Raw genomic sequence first — 12,044 nt, 5'->3', positions numbered from 1 at the left:
CCCGGTGCACTATTCAATGGTGCAGGGGTTAATCTTGCAGGTCAGGGTCATCGTGGCTGAAGTTGAAGTCTTGCGATCGCAGTGGTAGGAGTCAGAAGCTAATTTAGTGTACTTTGATTTTATTAGACTTCCGTTTTGTGGTAAGCTCATAAGGAGCGTTTACTTATTATTTTGTTAACTCAACTTAATTCATAAACTTTGTGTAATGTGATATGTGACTCTAAAGAACGAGTCTGTATTTATATTGGGGGTTCTGGACATCGTTTGTTGCCTTGTTTAAAGGAATATTTTATTAATATTTAGTGTTAATGTTTGAACCATTCACGTCAGGAGTACTTGTGATTGATTGATATTGTATTATTATTTGTGACTGAAAATCGGAGTGTGACAATTTTAGCCTTTAATTCCTTCCACTTGATGAGAAACTAAAAGTAAGGCATGACTATCTCCACTGTTTTTGCATGGCTTGCACTCTCTTTATTCGCCAATGAGCAGAATCTGACCCGTAAATAAATAAAGAAAGAGTGAAAAAAAAAGAAGTGAATAACAAAGAGAGCTGCCACAAACTCCCATGTTGGGAGAAATGATCGGAAAATGCCACCAACTCTCAAAATGACCACTCAATAAAAGAGAAAATTCTATAATTTCCCTCTCTAAAATCCGTCTTTTATTTTTTCTTTTTAGAACTAGGCATTTGAATATTGTACAAAAACTTAAAGTTGGCTAACATGCGCTTAATATAGAGAGATTCTTAGGTAGGGTATGTGTGCCACGTGGCGGTACGCTCAATCAATCAGTGCTTTAAGTATTTCATTTTAATTAACATAAATAATTTCAGAATATAATTAAAAAATAAAAAAATGATTGACTAAGTATATCAGCCACGTGGCGCGTTTACGCTACCTAATAATTTCTCCCAACCTAATAATTTCTCCTTAAAAGATTAAGCAAGATCAAGGCATGAAGCATGAATTAAATGCCGTTTGTTTTCGATTCCAAATGTACGGTGGCTTTTGGTGTGAGGGCCCAAAAGGGTCGGGGTCGGACCGTCGGAGTCCCAGTCACGAAATTATTTAAAACGGTAAACAGACACCTGCGGGACCCACCAGATATTGCGATTCGCGAACGAAAATGCAGCTGCGGACTGAGATTTATTTAACTGATCAAATCCAAAAACATGGCTCCAAAATCTCCCAACCATTTCCAACAAGAATTCCCACACTCTTCTCTTTTCAGATGATGAGATAGAATCACTCCCACTCCCTCCTTCTCTCTCTCTCTCTTCTCCATTCATGAGCCAATGGAGCACCTAACCACTTGGTCCAGTGCTCCCAGACTCCACTCTCACCGCCACCGCCTCCTCTTTGCTTCCAATGCAAGGCTCCGGAGCCGAAGCCCCAACCGTCTCAATTGGCAGATGATGCTAGGGTTTCGGAGAGGCGGTGCTCCGTCGGCGGTGAAGGCAAGCGACGGAGGCGCGGCGGTGGTTACCGCGGTGGCCGAGAGGCCCAAACTGCGTCGTTTTCAGGTCTCCGAAGGTCATCCGACTCCCTTCGGCGCCACGCCCCGCGACGGTGGGGTTAACTTCGCTGTCTACGCCGGCAATGCCGTTTCCGCCACTCTCTGTTTGATCACTCTCGCCGATTTAGAGCAGGTCTGTCATTTTCTCAATTTTCTCTGTAGCAGTTTGTGTTATAGAAACCTACTGCTAACACTGAGAGTTGGAGTGTGGCTTTTTTTTTTTTTTTTTTTTTGAATTTATCAAATTGCCTTGCTAGTCTTGAATCTTGCACTTAAAATTGAACATTGCACTTGGCTTTTGATTCTTGAGTTTCTTAACATGATTAGTCAATGCTATTCATTTGATGCAGGATAAAGTTACTGAGCAGATCCCTCTTGATCCTGTGAACAATAAGACTGGTAATGTGTGGCATGTATTTCTAACTGGAGATGTCAAAGATATCCTATATGGATACAAATTCGACGGCAAGTTTTCTCCGCAAGAGGGACACTACTATGATTCGTCAAAGATTGTATTGGATCCTTATGCAAAGGTGATTGATCTCAATGACTGAATCTTTTATTTACTATTTCCTTTTTCTTGTGTGGTTTTTTCTTCTGTTATACTTCACTGAGTACGAAATTTGTTTGCTTTTTATGAATTAGTCATATGATTCAAGCACGGGACTTATTAACTTGTGTGGAAGCACTCATTTGTTATTGTTTTTCTAAATTTTGTCTAGGCAGTTATACGCAGAGGTGAATTTGGGAGTCTAGGTCCTGATGGTAATTGCTGGCCTCAAATGGCCTGCACGGTACCTTCTTTTGATGATAAGGTACTTTATTCATACAATTGTTTACCAACCAATTCTGTTTGTAAGTAAATATGTTTATTTAATTATATTGTAACACACACATGACCAACATTGACACCATCTGCATCACTACTAAATAATAACTCTAATTGTGATATTTCTATCTCAGTACTCCACTGTATATAAAACATGTTCCTTATAATGCATAAATATCTTTACTTTTTTATGAAGTAATATTTTCTAGTTCACTCCATTATAACTTCTGTAGTAGATGGTACAAAATGACTCAAGAAGCATCTCTTTGACTCTGAACTTTCTCCTTTTATTTTATTTTATCCTTCTCTTCTTCCCTAAAGTCTTACTTATCATCATGATTCAAACTGTGTGCACTTGCAACAATCTAAAATGTGAATCAAATCTCATTGCTTAGAGTAAAGAAGTTCAAAAATTTGATTACGGGGCATGTTAACATAGACTTTCAAGGCCTGGTAATGCTCTGTTCAAGATACATTACATTTACGAGCATTAATATATTCGGGTTTAATTTCTGGGGTTTGCACATTAGGTGGTGCTAGTTTATGAGAGGTTTATTCATTCTTGGCTCCTTTAACTTCTAAGGATATTTCTAGTAATCTGGATCAATGTTGTTTTGTTTCTCTGGGTAGGGGATGGGATGGGAATACAATTTGTTAAATAAATGTAAATTGCATTCTTACCTTGCTGACCTTTGTGAGATTCCTCTCCTTGTAAAAGTCATTTGATGTATTTTTTCAGTTAAAACGCGTAAGTTATTATTCCCAGGAATTATATTGAAAGTAACCATATAACTGTCCTGTGATTGTTTCCCCTCTTCTTCCTTTTTTTATTTTTAATTTTATTTTTTTTATATAAACCTGTAACTTGAATTTTCATCCCACTGTAATATTTACAGGAAACTCAGCTCAAGAGCTTAGTTCTTAAACAACAGAGAAGTTTGGCAATTAATCACATTTTCTATGATTTGGAATATCTTTCCAACACTCTTCCATTTGATTTCAGTTCAACTGGGAAGGAGATTTACCTCTGAAGTATCCACAAAAAGATCTTATCATATATGAAATGCATGTGCGAGGTTTTACAAGGCATGAATCGAGCATGACTGAATTGCCTGGTACATACTGTGGTTTGGTGGAGAAGCTTGATCACTTAAAGGTACTCTTCCGAGATCTTGTAGAGAAAAATGCCCTCCTTCCTTGGGATGGTATAATTTCCAGATTATATTTTAACAACAATTCTGCATGTGCAAGCATAGTGCATTGGAAGACAATTGGACATATGAATGATAAATGTTTCTACTTTTAATGAATATAAACTTTGTCTTCTGAAGCATGCACCGACCAAACAAATATTTGTACATACGTGTTAGAATTCACAGAACATAAAATATTCTATTTTTTATAGACGTGCTAAAGTTTACACCATGGAAGCCCTTTAATAACTTTTTAGTGTAGTATCCCAAAGTAAAGAGAAACCACCATTTCATGTATACGAGGATAAGAGGAGAAATAGACACAACGATTGTTTTAAGAGTCAAATATATTACCAGCGCGAACAGTTTACTGCGATGATAAAAAACTAACATGGTCATGCATGTTAGTTTCTGGATGTTCTTATTAGGTTCTGTTCATCTTGCAGGAACTTGGGATCAACTGTATAGAGTTAATGCCATGTCATGAGTTCAATGAACTGGAGTACTTTGGCTACAATTCTGTCTTGGGTGACTACAAGTACTATACTTTTACCTCCTATCTACATAGTTTTCTTTCCTTTCCTTTTTATGAATAATAGAGAATCTTCGTGCAAAATTAAAAGAAAGCTAACAGTTCAGATCCCATAGAACTTAACTTCCTAGAGTAGAATAATCCCATTGGTGATTTTAAGAAAAACCGTACAGGTACTCTGCTATAAAGCAGTCCAAATTGCAGACCAACTTTTTCAGTATTTTAATATCTTATAAACTGCAACACAACATTCCAGCATCTTGTATAAACTTGTTTTCATTTGTTCCCAGGGTAAATTTTTGGGGATATTCAACTGTCAGTTACTTTTCACCAATGATAAGATATTCATCCGCTGGCACACGTAATTGCGGCCGTGATGCAATAAATGAAGTCAAGTTTCTTGTTAAAGAAGCACATAGACGTGGAATTGAGGTGACAGCTAATACTACTATGATTCCAAAATTCTTTATTGATATATTTTGTCTTCAAGATTTTCAAAATCAGTTCTATTAAACCAGGTGATCATGGATGTTGTTTTCAATCACACAGCTGAAGGGAATGAAAATGGTCCCATTTTGTCTTTTAGAGGTGCTGACAACAGTGTCTATTACATGCTCGCCCCTAAGGTATAGCTCTGAACTATATTTCACTATTTGACTAAATTTGAAGAAAAGATGAGAAGAGTGCAGTTTAAGTTGTGAATTGATAAAGATTCTATTTAACTTTTCCTGTTTGATCTTATCTGGTTCAATTGTCTTTGTACATATATGCAAACTAAATCTATTGTCCTTTTTTTTTTTCCCTTTGCAGGGAGAGTTTTATAATTATTCAGGGTGTGGTAACACATTCAATTGCAACCATCCTGTTGTGCGACAATTCATAGTAGATTGCTTGAGGTAGACATGGCCCAAACTTCCAATCTAAATTTCTGTCCGAGAATCCCATCTCTAGAGTACATGCTGTAGTGAATTTGATATTGGCAGAGATTTCTATATATAGTTCCACATGATAATCTGTGACCCAAGTCACCCAACCAATACCTTATTGGTGGTCAAGCTTCATCAAGTATGTTGCATGTATTACTTTGGTTATGCAGGCATAAACAACTTTCACTATTGGCATAAATAATTTGTAACCTTGGAGATCTACATATGTGTGAATAATCGCAAGTGTAGAAAGAAAAGAAGTATAAAAAGAGCAGTTCATACTCATTAGTATAAAAGTAACGATCATGTGTAAACTACTCATGAATCTGTTAGTCTTTGAACTTAAACCTAAATGATGTTGCTAACAGAAAACAAGGATAATTTATCAGTGTTTTTTTAAATTATTTTTTATATATATTTTTTAACTATTGAGCTATTTATTTGTTTTCATGGCAATCATCTTACTCAATAGTCCGAGGTTAAAATGTCATTGTTTTTCTTTTCTTCACAACAGATATTGGGTAACAGAGATGCACGTGGATGGGTTCCGCTTTGATCTTGCTTCTATTATGACCAGGGGTACCAGGTTATCTGCTAGATGCGAAGTTCAGAATTACTTAAAACAGGAGATTGGTGTTTATTTCTGTCCTTTATCTTCCTTTCCTTTGTCCACAGTCTCTGGGATTCAACTAATGTATACGGGAGTCTGATAGAAGGTGACTTGTTGACAACTGGAACCCCTCTCGCTAGCCCTCCATTGATTGACATGATTAGTAATGATCCAATACTTCATGGAGTGAAGGTTCTAACTTCACACCTTTCATAAATACAACTAGTAATTATTTTTATCAATATTTTTAAGTTCCAAGGGCCATGCAGAATGGAAGTAGCCTGTCAGGTTACAATAAATTTACACACTCCAAAAACTTTTTTAAGCTGCATTGACTTTTATATGTCTATTATAGAAACACAGTGTAGTTGATATAGTTGGCTAACGATATAAATATTTCTTTACAAGCGACCATTTGTTAGAACTGATACTCTGATTGGTTTATTTTGATCAGCTTCCGCTCTCCAGTTTTTCAAAATACCAGATAGTAGACATGTATAGATCCATTTTAATCATTTTGGCTTGGTTATTTTGATCACTTGTTTCCTCCATTGATAATTTCTTTATTCTTATTAAGCATAATATGGTATAGATGGTAGACGTCTATAGATCTGGTTAAAGTTTTCTGCTGACAGATGACTAGCAGACTAGAAAAAATGCTAGCCGAACTGGAACACCCAAAGAAAGTGCTGTTTTCACATCTTATTTTTCTCTGTCTCAGTGCTTACATGCAAAATCCCTTTTTTATTCATAAAAGTTATTTTTATTTTTTCATGACAAAATTCTCTATTCATCACTTTTGCTTCCTGTTTCTGGAATTTTGCTGAGCCATGGTGATTTTTGCAGAAGAATTTAGCTTACTCTTTTCAATTATCTAATCCTGCATAAGAAGTTAGCTTTTGTTCATTTCTAAAGCTTATTGGTGATTACTATTATTAGTGTAGCTGCTAGAAGGATTACTGATTGGGCGTTCTTTGCCATTTCCCAAACAGCTGATAGCTGAAGCTTGGGATGCAGGAGGCCTGTACCAACTTGGCATGTTTCCTCACTGGGGTATTTGGTCAGAATGGAACGGGAAGGTCTGTTCATACATTTCACTTTTATACTCACCATCTCAATTAATCAATTGGAGATAAGGAATTAATGCCAGAATAAATCACACAATATCCAAGTGTCTGGAGTTTTGTCAGCTATTATAGAGATAGCTAAGCAATGAAAGTAAAGGTTATGCCTTAAAACATTGGAACTTAATTTGTAGCTTACATCCATAATGAGCCTTTTTCTAATCTAATTTGTGTTTGCTTGTTTATCAATTTCATACCAACTTCCGTGGCAGTTTTTTTGTTCAGATTAAGCAATTAAATAGAATCTCTTATAGTTTATCCTCTTATCACCTCTTCTAGAATACTTGGATGTTAACTATTTCTCTATGCTAAACCTACATTTTATTAATATCCTGGTTTAAGTTTCACCAAGTGGCTCTTAAACAATCGATCAATGTTATACATATATATATATATGTGTGTGTGTGTGTGTGTGTAAATTTCTTTTAATCATCATAATTATGCCTAATTATTCAATATTTTGGTTTTAGCCTCTTGCACGTCTGCAGTGATCTATTTCTCCAAATTAGTACCCGATATAATAGTGCACTGACATGTTCAAAAGGGAAATTTCACTTTACTTTAAGGCCTCTTCCACTTGTCAGATGTAATAATACCCCAGTCCTGAAACCTGCTAGCAGTTCTCCATGGTGCTCTCTGCATGATTCATTTATGTATGTTGTTTCTTCCATAATATGCTATTGTGATGTAAATTTTAATTCTTGTAACTTTCAGTATCGTGACACAGTGCGGCAGTTTATCAAGGGTACAGATGGCTTTTCTGGGGCTTTGGCCGAATGCCTTTGTGGGAGCCCTAATTTGTACCAGGTAGTTCGAGCAGAAAACCTTATTATTAGTTCTAGTCAGTTGGTCTGCTATGTCAATTTCACTCTCCGACTCTGCCCCGTTTTCCTTCTATTAAAAACATTTCATTTTTATCTTCATAATGTTCAAATCAAGAATCTGGTGACCAGCTTCTGGCGAAGTATTGATAGACGACTGATTAGGATCTGAAGCTGACATTTATGCATCCTGAATTTAATTTTTGAGAAGTCTTGGCTGGAATATATATAGAATTTATGTCTCCTGAATTTAGTGCACTGGAGTATGGGAAATTGTATCTGCTCATGTTCTCAGATATATGCCTCACAAATTCTTCTTCTCTCTCTGTTGCTCACCCTCTATAATATCATTATATCTTTGTTTCAGGAAGGGGGAGGGAGACCATGGAACAGTATCAATTTTATTTGTGCACACGATGGTTTTACTTTAGCTGATTTAGTAACCTATAACAACAAACATAACCTGGCAAACGGAGAAGACAACAATGACGGAGAGAATCATAATAATAGCTGGAACTGCGGACAGGTAAGTGTGATAAAGATATATTCTTTGATGCTTAGATTTAGGACAATTTGATGCTGATGTTAGTCTGTGTGTAATTATCATCAAAGGTATAGGCACTGTGCATCTAATTAAAAATTCAATTAGATGTTTGGATACTTCTAGACACAAGTAATAATTCTTTTGTGAACTTGATAATTAGGAGGGAGAATTCACAAGAATTTCAGTGAAAAAACTGAGGAAACGACAAATGCGGAATTTTTTTGTCTGCCTCATGGTTTCCCAAGTAAGAATCTACTGGTCCTGTTCTTGTTATTATTAATGTTTTATTAGAGTAAGGTTTGATACAGTTCCTTTTTATACGTCGCTCTCCATTTGGGCCGCAAGGACCTCTGTTTCTTTTTATTGTCTTTGCAGATTTTGATTTATTGGAACTCAAAAGAAATTTGACAAGTGACTTTTTGAAGTGAAATATAGTCGTTTTTTGTTTTTTGTTATGTCTTCGTACTTTCTCAGTTAACTGGGAAGGGGCATGGGCAACTATAGGGTTCATGGCACCAAAATAGTATCATTGGAGTTGGTGTGTTAGCAGTGTAAGGAAAGAGGAGAAAAATAAAACTTGATCTATCCTATAGAGCTAAGTTGGTTAACTATTAGAGTTTTATAGTCTCTCCTTTTAAATTGAACAGGATTTCAAGAACAGAATCCAACTACTAAAGGAACATCATGAAGAATTTTTTACAACCACACTAGTGCACGTGGAACTTTGTACATAGATTGTACTGACATGGCTTCATACTTTCTCTTTTATCAGGGTGTTCCAATGATATATATGGGTGATGAGTATGGTCATACAAAAGGGGGGAACAACAACACATATTGCCATGATAATTATGTAATTCTCTAGACCCTGTCAATACTCTTTCTTTCACAACCATTTCTTCTTATTTCATGGTCATTGCTGTGCTCCTCAGATTAATTACTTCCGGTGGGATAAGAAGGAAGAGTCTTCATCAGATTTTTTCAGATTTTGCTGTCTTATGACCAAATTCCGCCAGTGAGTATCTATATCATTATTTCAGTTGTTTTGCTTTCTGATTGATCCTTTATATCTCCTCATTTATTGTGAATTCTACAGGGAATGTGAGTCACTTGGTTTGAATGACTTCCCAACAGCAGAGAGGCTGCAGTGGCATGGTCTTTCTCCTGGGCAGCCAGACTGGTCTAAAACAAGCCGCTTTGTGGCCTTTACTCTGGTATGCTTTCATGATGCACATCCCAAGTTTTTGGAGTCATTGGTTCCACGATTAGGCTCACAATTTTAAAGAATCCTTATTAAAAAAACCTGACTAATGCATTTTTAATTCAAGTTTTAATAGATAATGAAATAGATAGAGATTGAAGATGATCCTGTTCTGTCTTATGTTTTAAGCATGTCTTAAAGAAGGCTTAGTGGCCAAATTTGACCCTATTCACTGAACTGTCAATTTGCACCAACAAAATAATTTAGAAAAGTAGGATTGATCACTTTTGAAGAGCTTGTCAATCCCTACCTAACCATCAAGGTTTTATGTTTCCTTCAAAACTTTCATCAAAAACAACTCAAATGCCAAAAACGAGATCATAAAATCGCCATTTCCCATATCTCTCTCTTCTTCGCTCATTTTTCCCCTTTTCTGTATGATGCTTCTCCTTTCTCTTGCTCTCTTTCTTTTACACATCAAACTAAATCCACCCTCTTCTCTCAAGCTCACTTTCTTAACAGATATTAAAACTAAATCAGCATCTTATAATCTCGACTAAACCTGCAAAAGAATTTACCATGTCATTCCCACAATATCTTAGGTTGGATGATAAACATGTTTGTCCTCACATGCACTCTGTCTGAGAAAATTGACAGGAGTATGTGCATTATATAACAAAATGAGGTTTATTCACAAACTTGCTACTGTCCCAATTGGTTTGTGACTGTGCGTGTTAATCCAGGTTGACTCAGTGAAGAGAGAGATCTACATTGCCTTCAATGCCAGTCATTTACCAGTGAACATTTCACTGCCAGAGAGGCCTGGGTACAGATGGGAACCCTTGGTAGACACCAGCAAGGCTTCACCCTTTGACTTCCTATCTAGTGACCTCCCACAAAGAGATATTGCAGTTAAACAGTATGCTCACTTTCTTGACGCCAATTTATACCCGATGCTAAGTTATTCTTCAATCATCCTATTGCTCGCTCCAGTCGAAGATGGTTAGCTCAGCACAGGTACCACTGTCTGATATCACCGCAAAATAAATTACTCCACCCCCCTCTAAAAGAATTAGTGCGTCTTTGTATTTTTGACTCGGAGTCTGAATAAAATTACATTTTTGACTCGGAGTCTGAATAAAATTACAAAGAGGCGGTACATAATAGAGTTGCAGGTAACAGAGATTTTATGGAAATAGGTCAGACCATTGTTGAAAAAGGGAAACGGAAATCATCTTCAGGTTCTGCACTCTAGAACAATAAAGATGAATAAATCTTGTTCACATCTTGTAAATTCTCATGTAGAAGCTCAAGTAGCAAGACAATGTATACTCTTCTTACAATCCATCCTTATTCTAGTTGCCTCCACTATATATGTTCCAGTTTGTACTCTCCTTCATTTTACTTTCTGAATAAATATATTAGAAATTCGGCTGATATTTGCTGTTATGAGTGGATGTCTCAAGACATGAAAGTTAACGGAAATGCCAGATGCGTTTTTTCCCCATGTGATTGTAATCAGGCTGCGCATTTAATGGCCAACACATTCGCTTGGATTTCTAAGGATGTGTATTGTGGTTTGTTGATGTACTTTCTTCCCAGGGTTAACCTTTAGTATAAAAAGTTGAAAAGAAGTGTTCAGAGGGATGGAAGAGAGTGGGGATCAGCGGCATTTCTTCGTCTGATATCTCGAGATCTCCTATGCATCCCTACATTTTCTTATCATTTTGTTTCTTTAGCTCCCACAGACTGAAACTAGTAAAGACTAACGAGTATCTTTTATTTTGTTTGCGCTATTGGCCTCTGGGCTTGCTTCGGTCCGTTTTCTGTGCCATCCAAAAGCCCCTAGGCCCATAATACAAAACATGAACACTGAGACATGAGTTAATTTGTTTTTATTTTATTTATTTATTTATTTTTTATGGAAAAAGAAAATTATAAACGAAACTACTAAAGCCCTTGATACAACATACTCCTTGAAAATCAAAATTAAAGGCATTGAGAGCATGAAGAGGACGACCCTGATTCCAGCTTGCAATATCAATTGAGTGGCCCAAATTGGCTAGAACATCCGCCACAAAATTCGCTTATCTCTAGATGTGTTTGAACTCAATATCCTGGAACTGAAGAGCCAGATGTTTGATATCATGGACAAGAAAACATATACGCCAAGGAATATCAATCTTATTATTAATACAGTCAATAAGCAATTTTGAATCACCTTCCACTTTGATTCTAGAAAAACAATGAAGCACAACAGCTTGTAGTCTAGCTCTGAGAGCTAATGCCTCCAAAACTAAAACATTTGATTAGCCTAACCTTTTTGAGGAAGCTAAGATGGGTAGACCCTAGTCATTACGAAGAACAAAACTTGCAGCACCTTGATTATTTATATAAACTGAACCATCAAAATTCAATTTAATAAAATCTTGAGGGGGAATCCATTTAATCAGATTTGTTCGAATAGTTTTCCATTGCGTTATTAATTTGTTATTAATTAAGACGTTTTCCACTGCCTATTTAACTCTTTCCGAATCCCTTCTTAGGGTTTGCACCTATTGTGATCAAGGCTTGTACATACCTCCTCTAGTATTCCTATGTCACCAAGCATAAGTAACACCTTCTTAGTGGGCCCACAAGATATGGTAGGATCTGACCATAACATGCATCTCATAGACCGACACCTGAGCTACCTCATCATGGTTGAAGCTGGCCAAGACCTCGCCAGGACGCCACCCTCACC

The 12,044-nt window shown here is 36.5% G+C and overlaps 1 protein-coding gene across 1 annotated transcript; it reads left to right on the top strand.

Annotated features, from left to right (window-relative positions):
- Positions 1-1,165: 1,165 nt before the first annotated feature.
- On the top strand, positions 1,166-10,750 carry LOC133709825 (isoamylase 1, chloroplastic). Its single transcript, XM_062135723.1, has 18 exons — positions 1,166-1,654; positions 1,872-2,054; positions 2,244-2,336; positions 3,354-3,506; positions 3,990-4,081; positions 4,366-4,507; positions 4,594-4,701; positions 4,886-4,971; positions 5,516-5,587; positions 5,677-5,803; positions 6,604-6,690; positions 7,450-7,542; positions 7,924-8,082; positions 8,261-8,344; positions 8,873-8,953; positions 9,033-9,115; positions 9,197-9,314; positions 10,045-10,750. Exons 1-18 carry the CDS (start codon positions 1,301-1,303, stop codon positions 10,306-10,308), a joined length of 2,379 nt encoding a protein of 792 aa, XP_061991707.1. The 5' UTR covers positions 1,166-1,300; the 3' UTR covers positions 10,309-10,750.
- The last annotated feature ends 1,294 nt before the right edge of the window (positions 10,751-12,044 follow it).

Source organism: Rosa rugosa, chromosome 5 (genome assembly GCF_958449725.1).
Source record: "Rosa rugosa chromosome 5, drRosRugo1.1, whole genome shotgun sequence".
In the NCBI taxonomy this organism is placed as follows: Eukaryota; Viridiplantae; Streptophyta; class Magnoliopsida; order Rosales; family Rosaceae; genus Rosa; species Rosa rugosa.
The sequence above is the reverse complement of the archived record's forward strand: the minus strand, read 5'-3'. Positions and strand labels throughout refer to the sequence as shown.

Coding starts and splice junctions, on each gene's coding strand:
- LOC133709825 (XM_062135723.1), top strand. CDS start 1,301: ATGGAGCACCTAACCACTTGGTCCAGTGCTCCCAGACTCCACTCTCAC. Junction 4,508..4,593: donor CACATAGACGTGGAATTGAG/GTGACAGCTAAT, acceptor CTATTAAACCAG/GTGATCATGGATGTTGTTTT. Junction 7,543..7,923: donor GGAGCCCTAATTTGTACCAG/GTAGTTCGAGCA, acceptor TCTTTGTTTCAG/GAAGGGGGAGGGAGACCATG.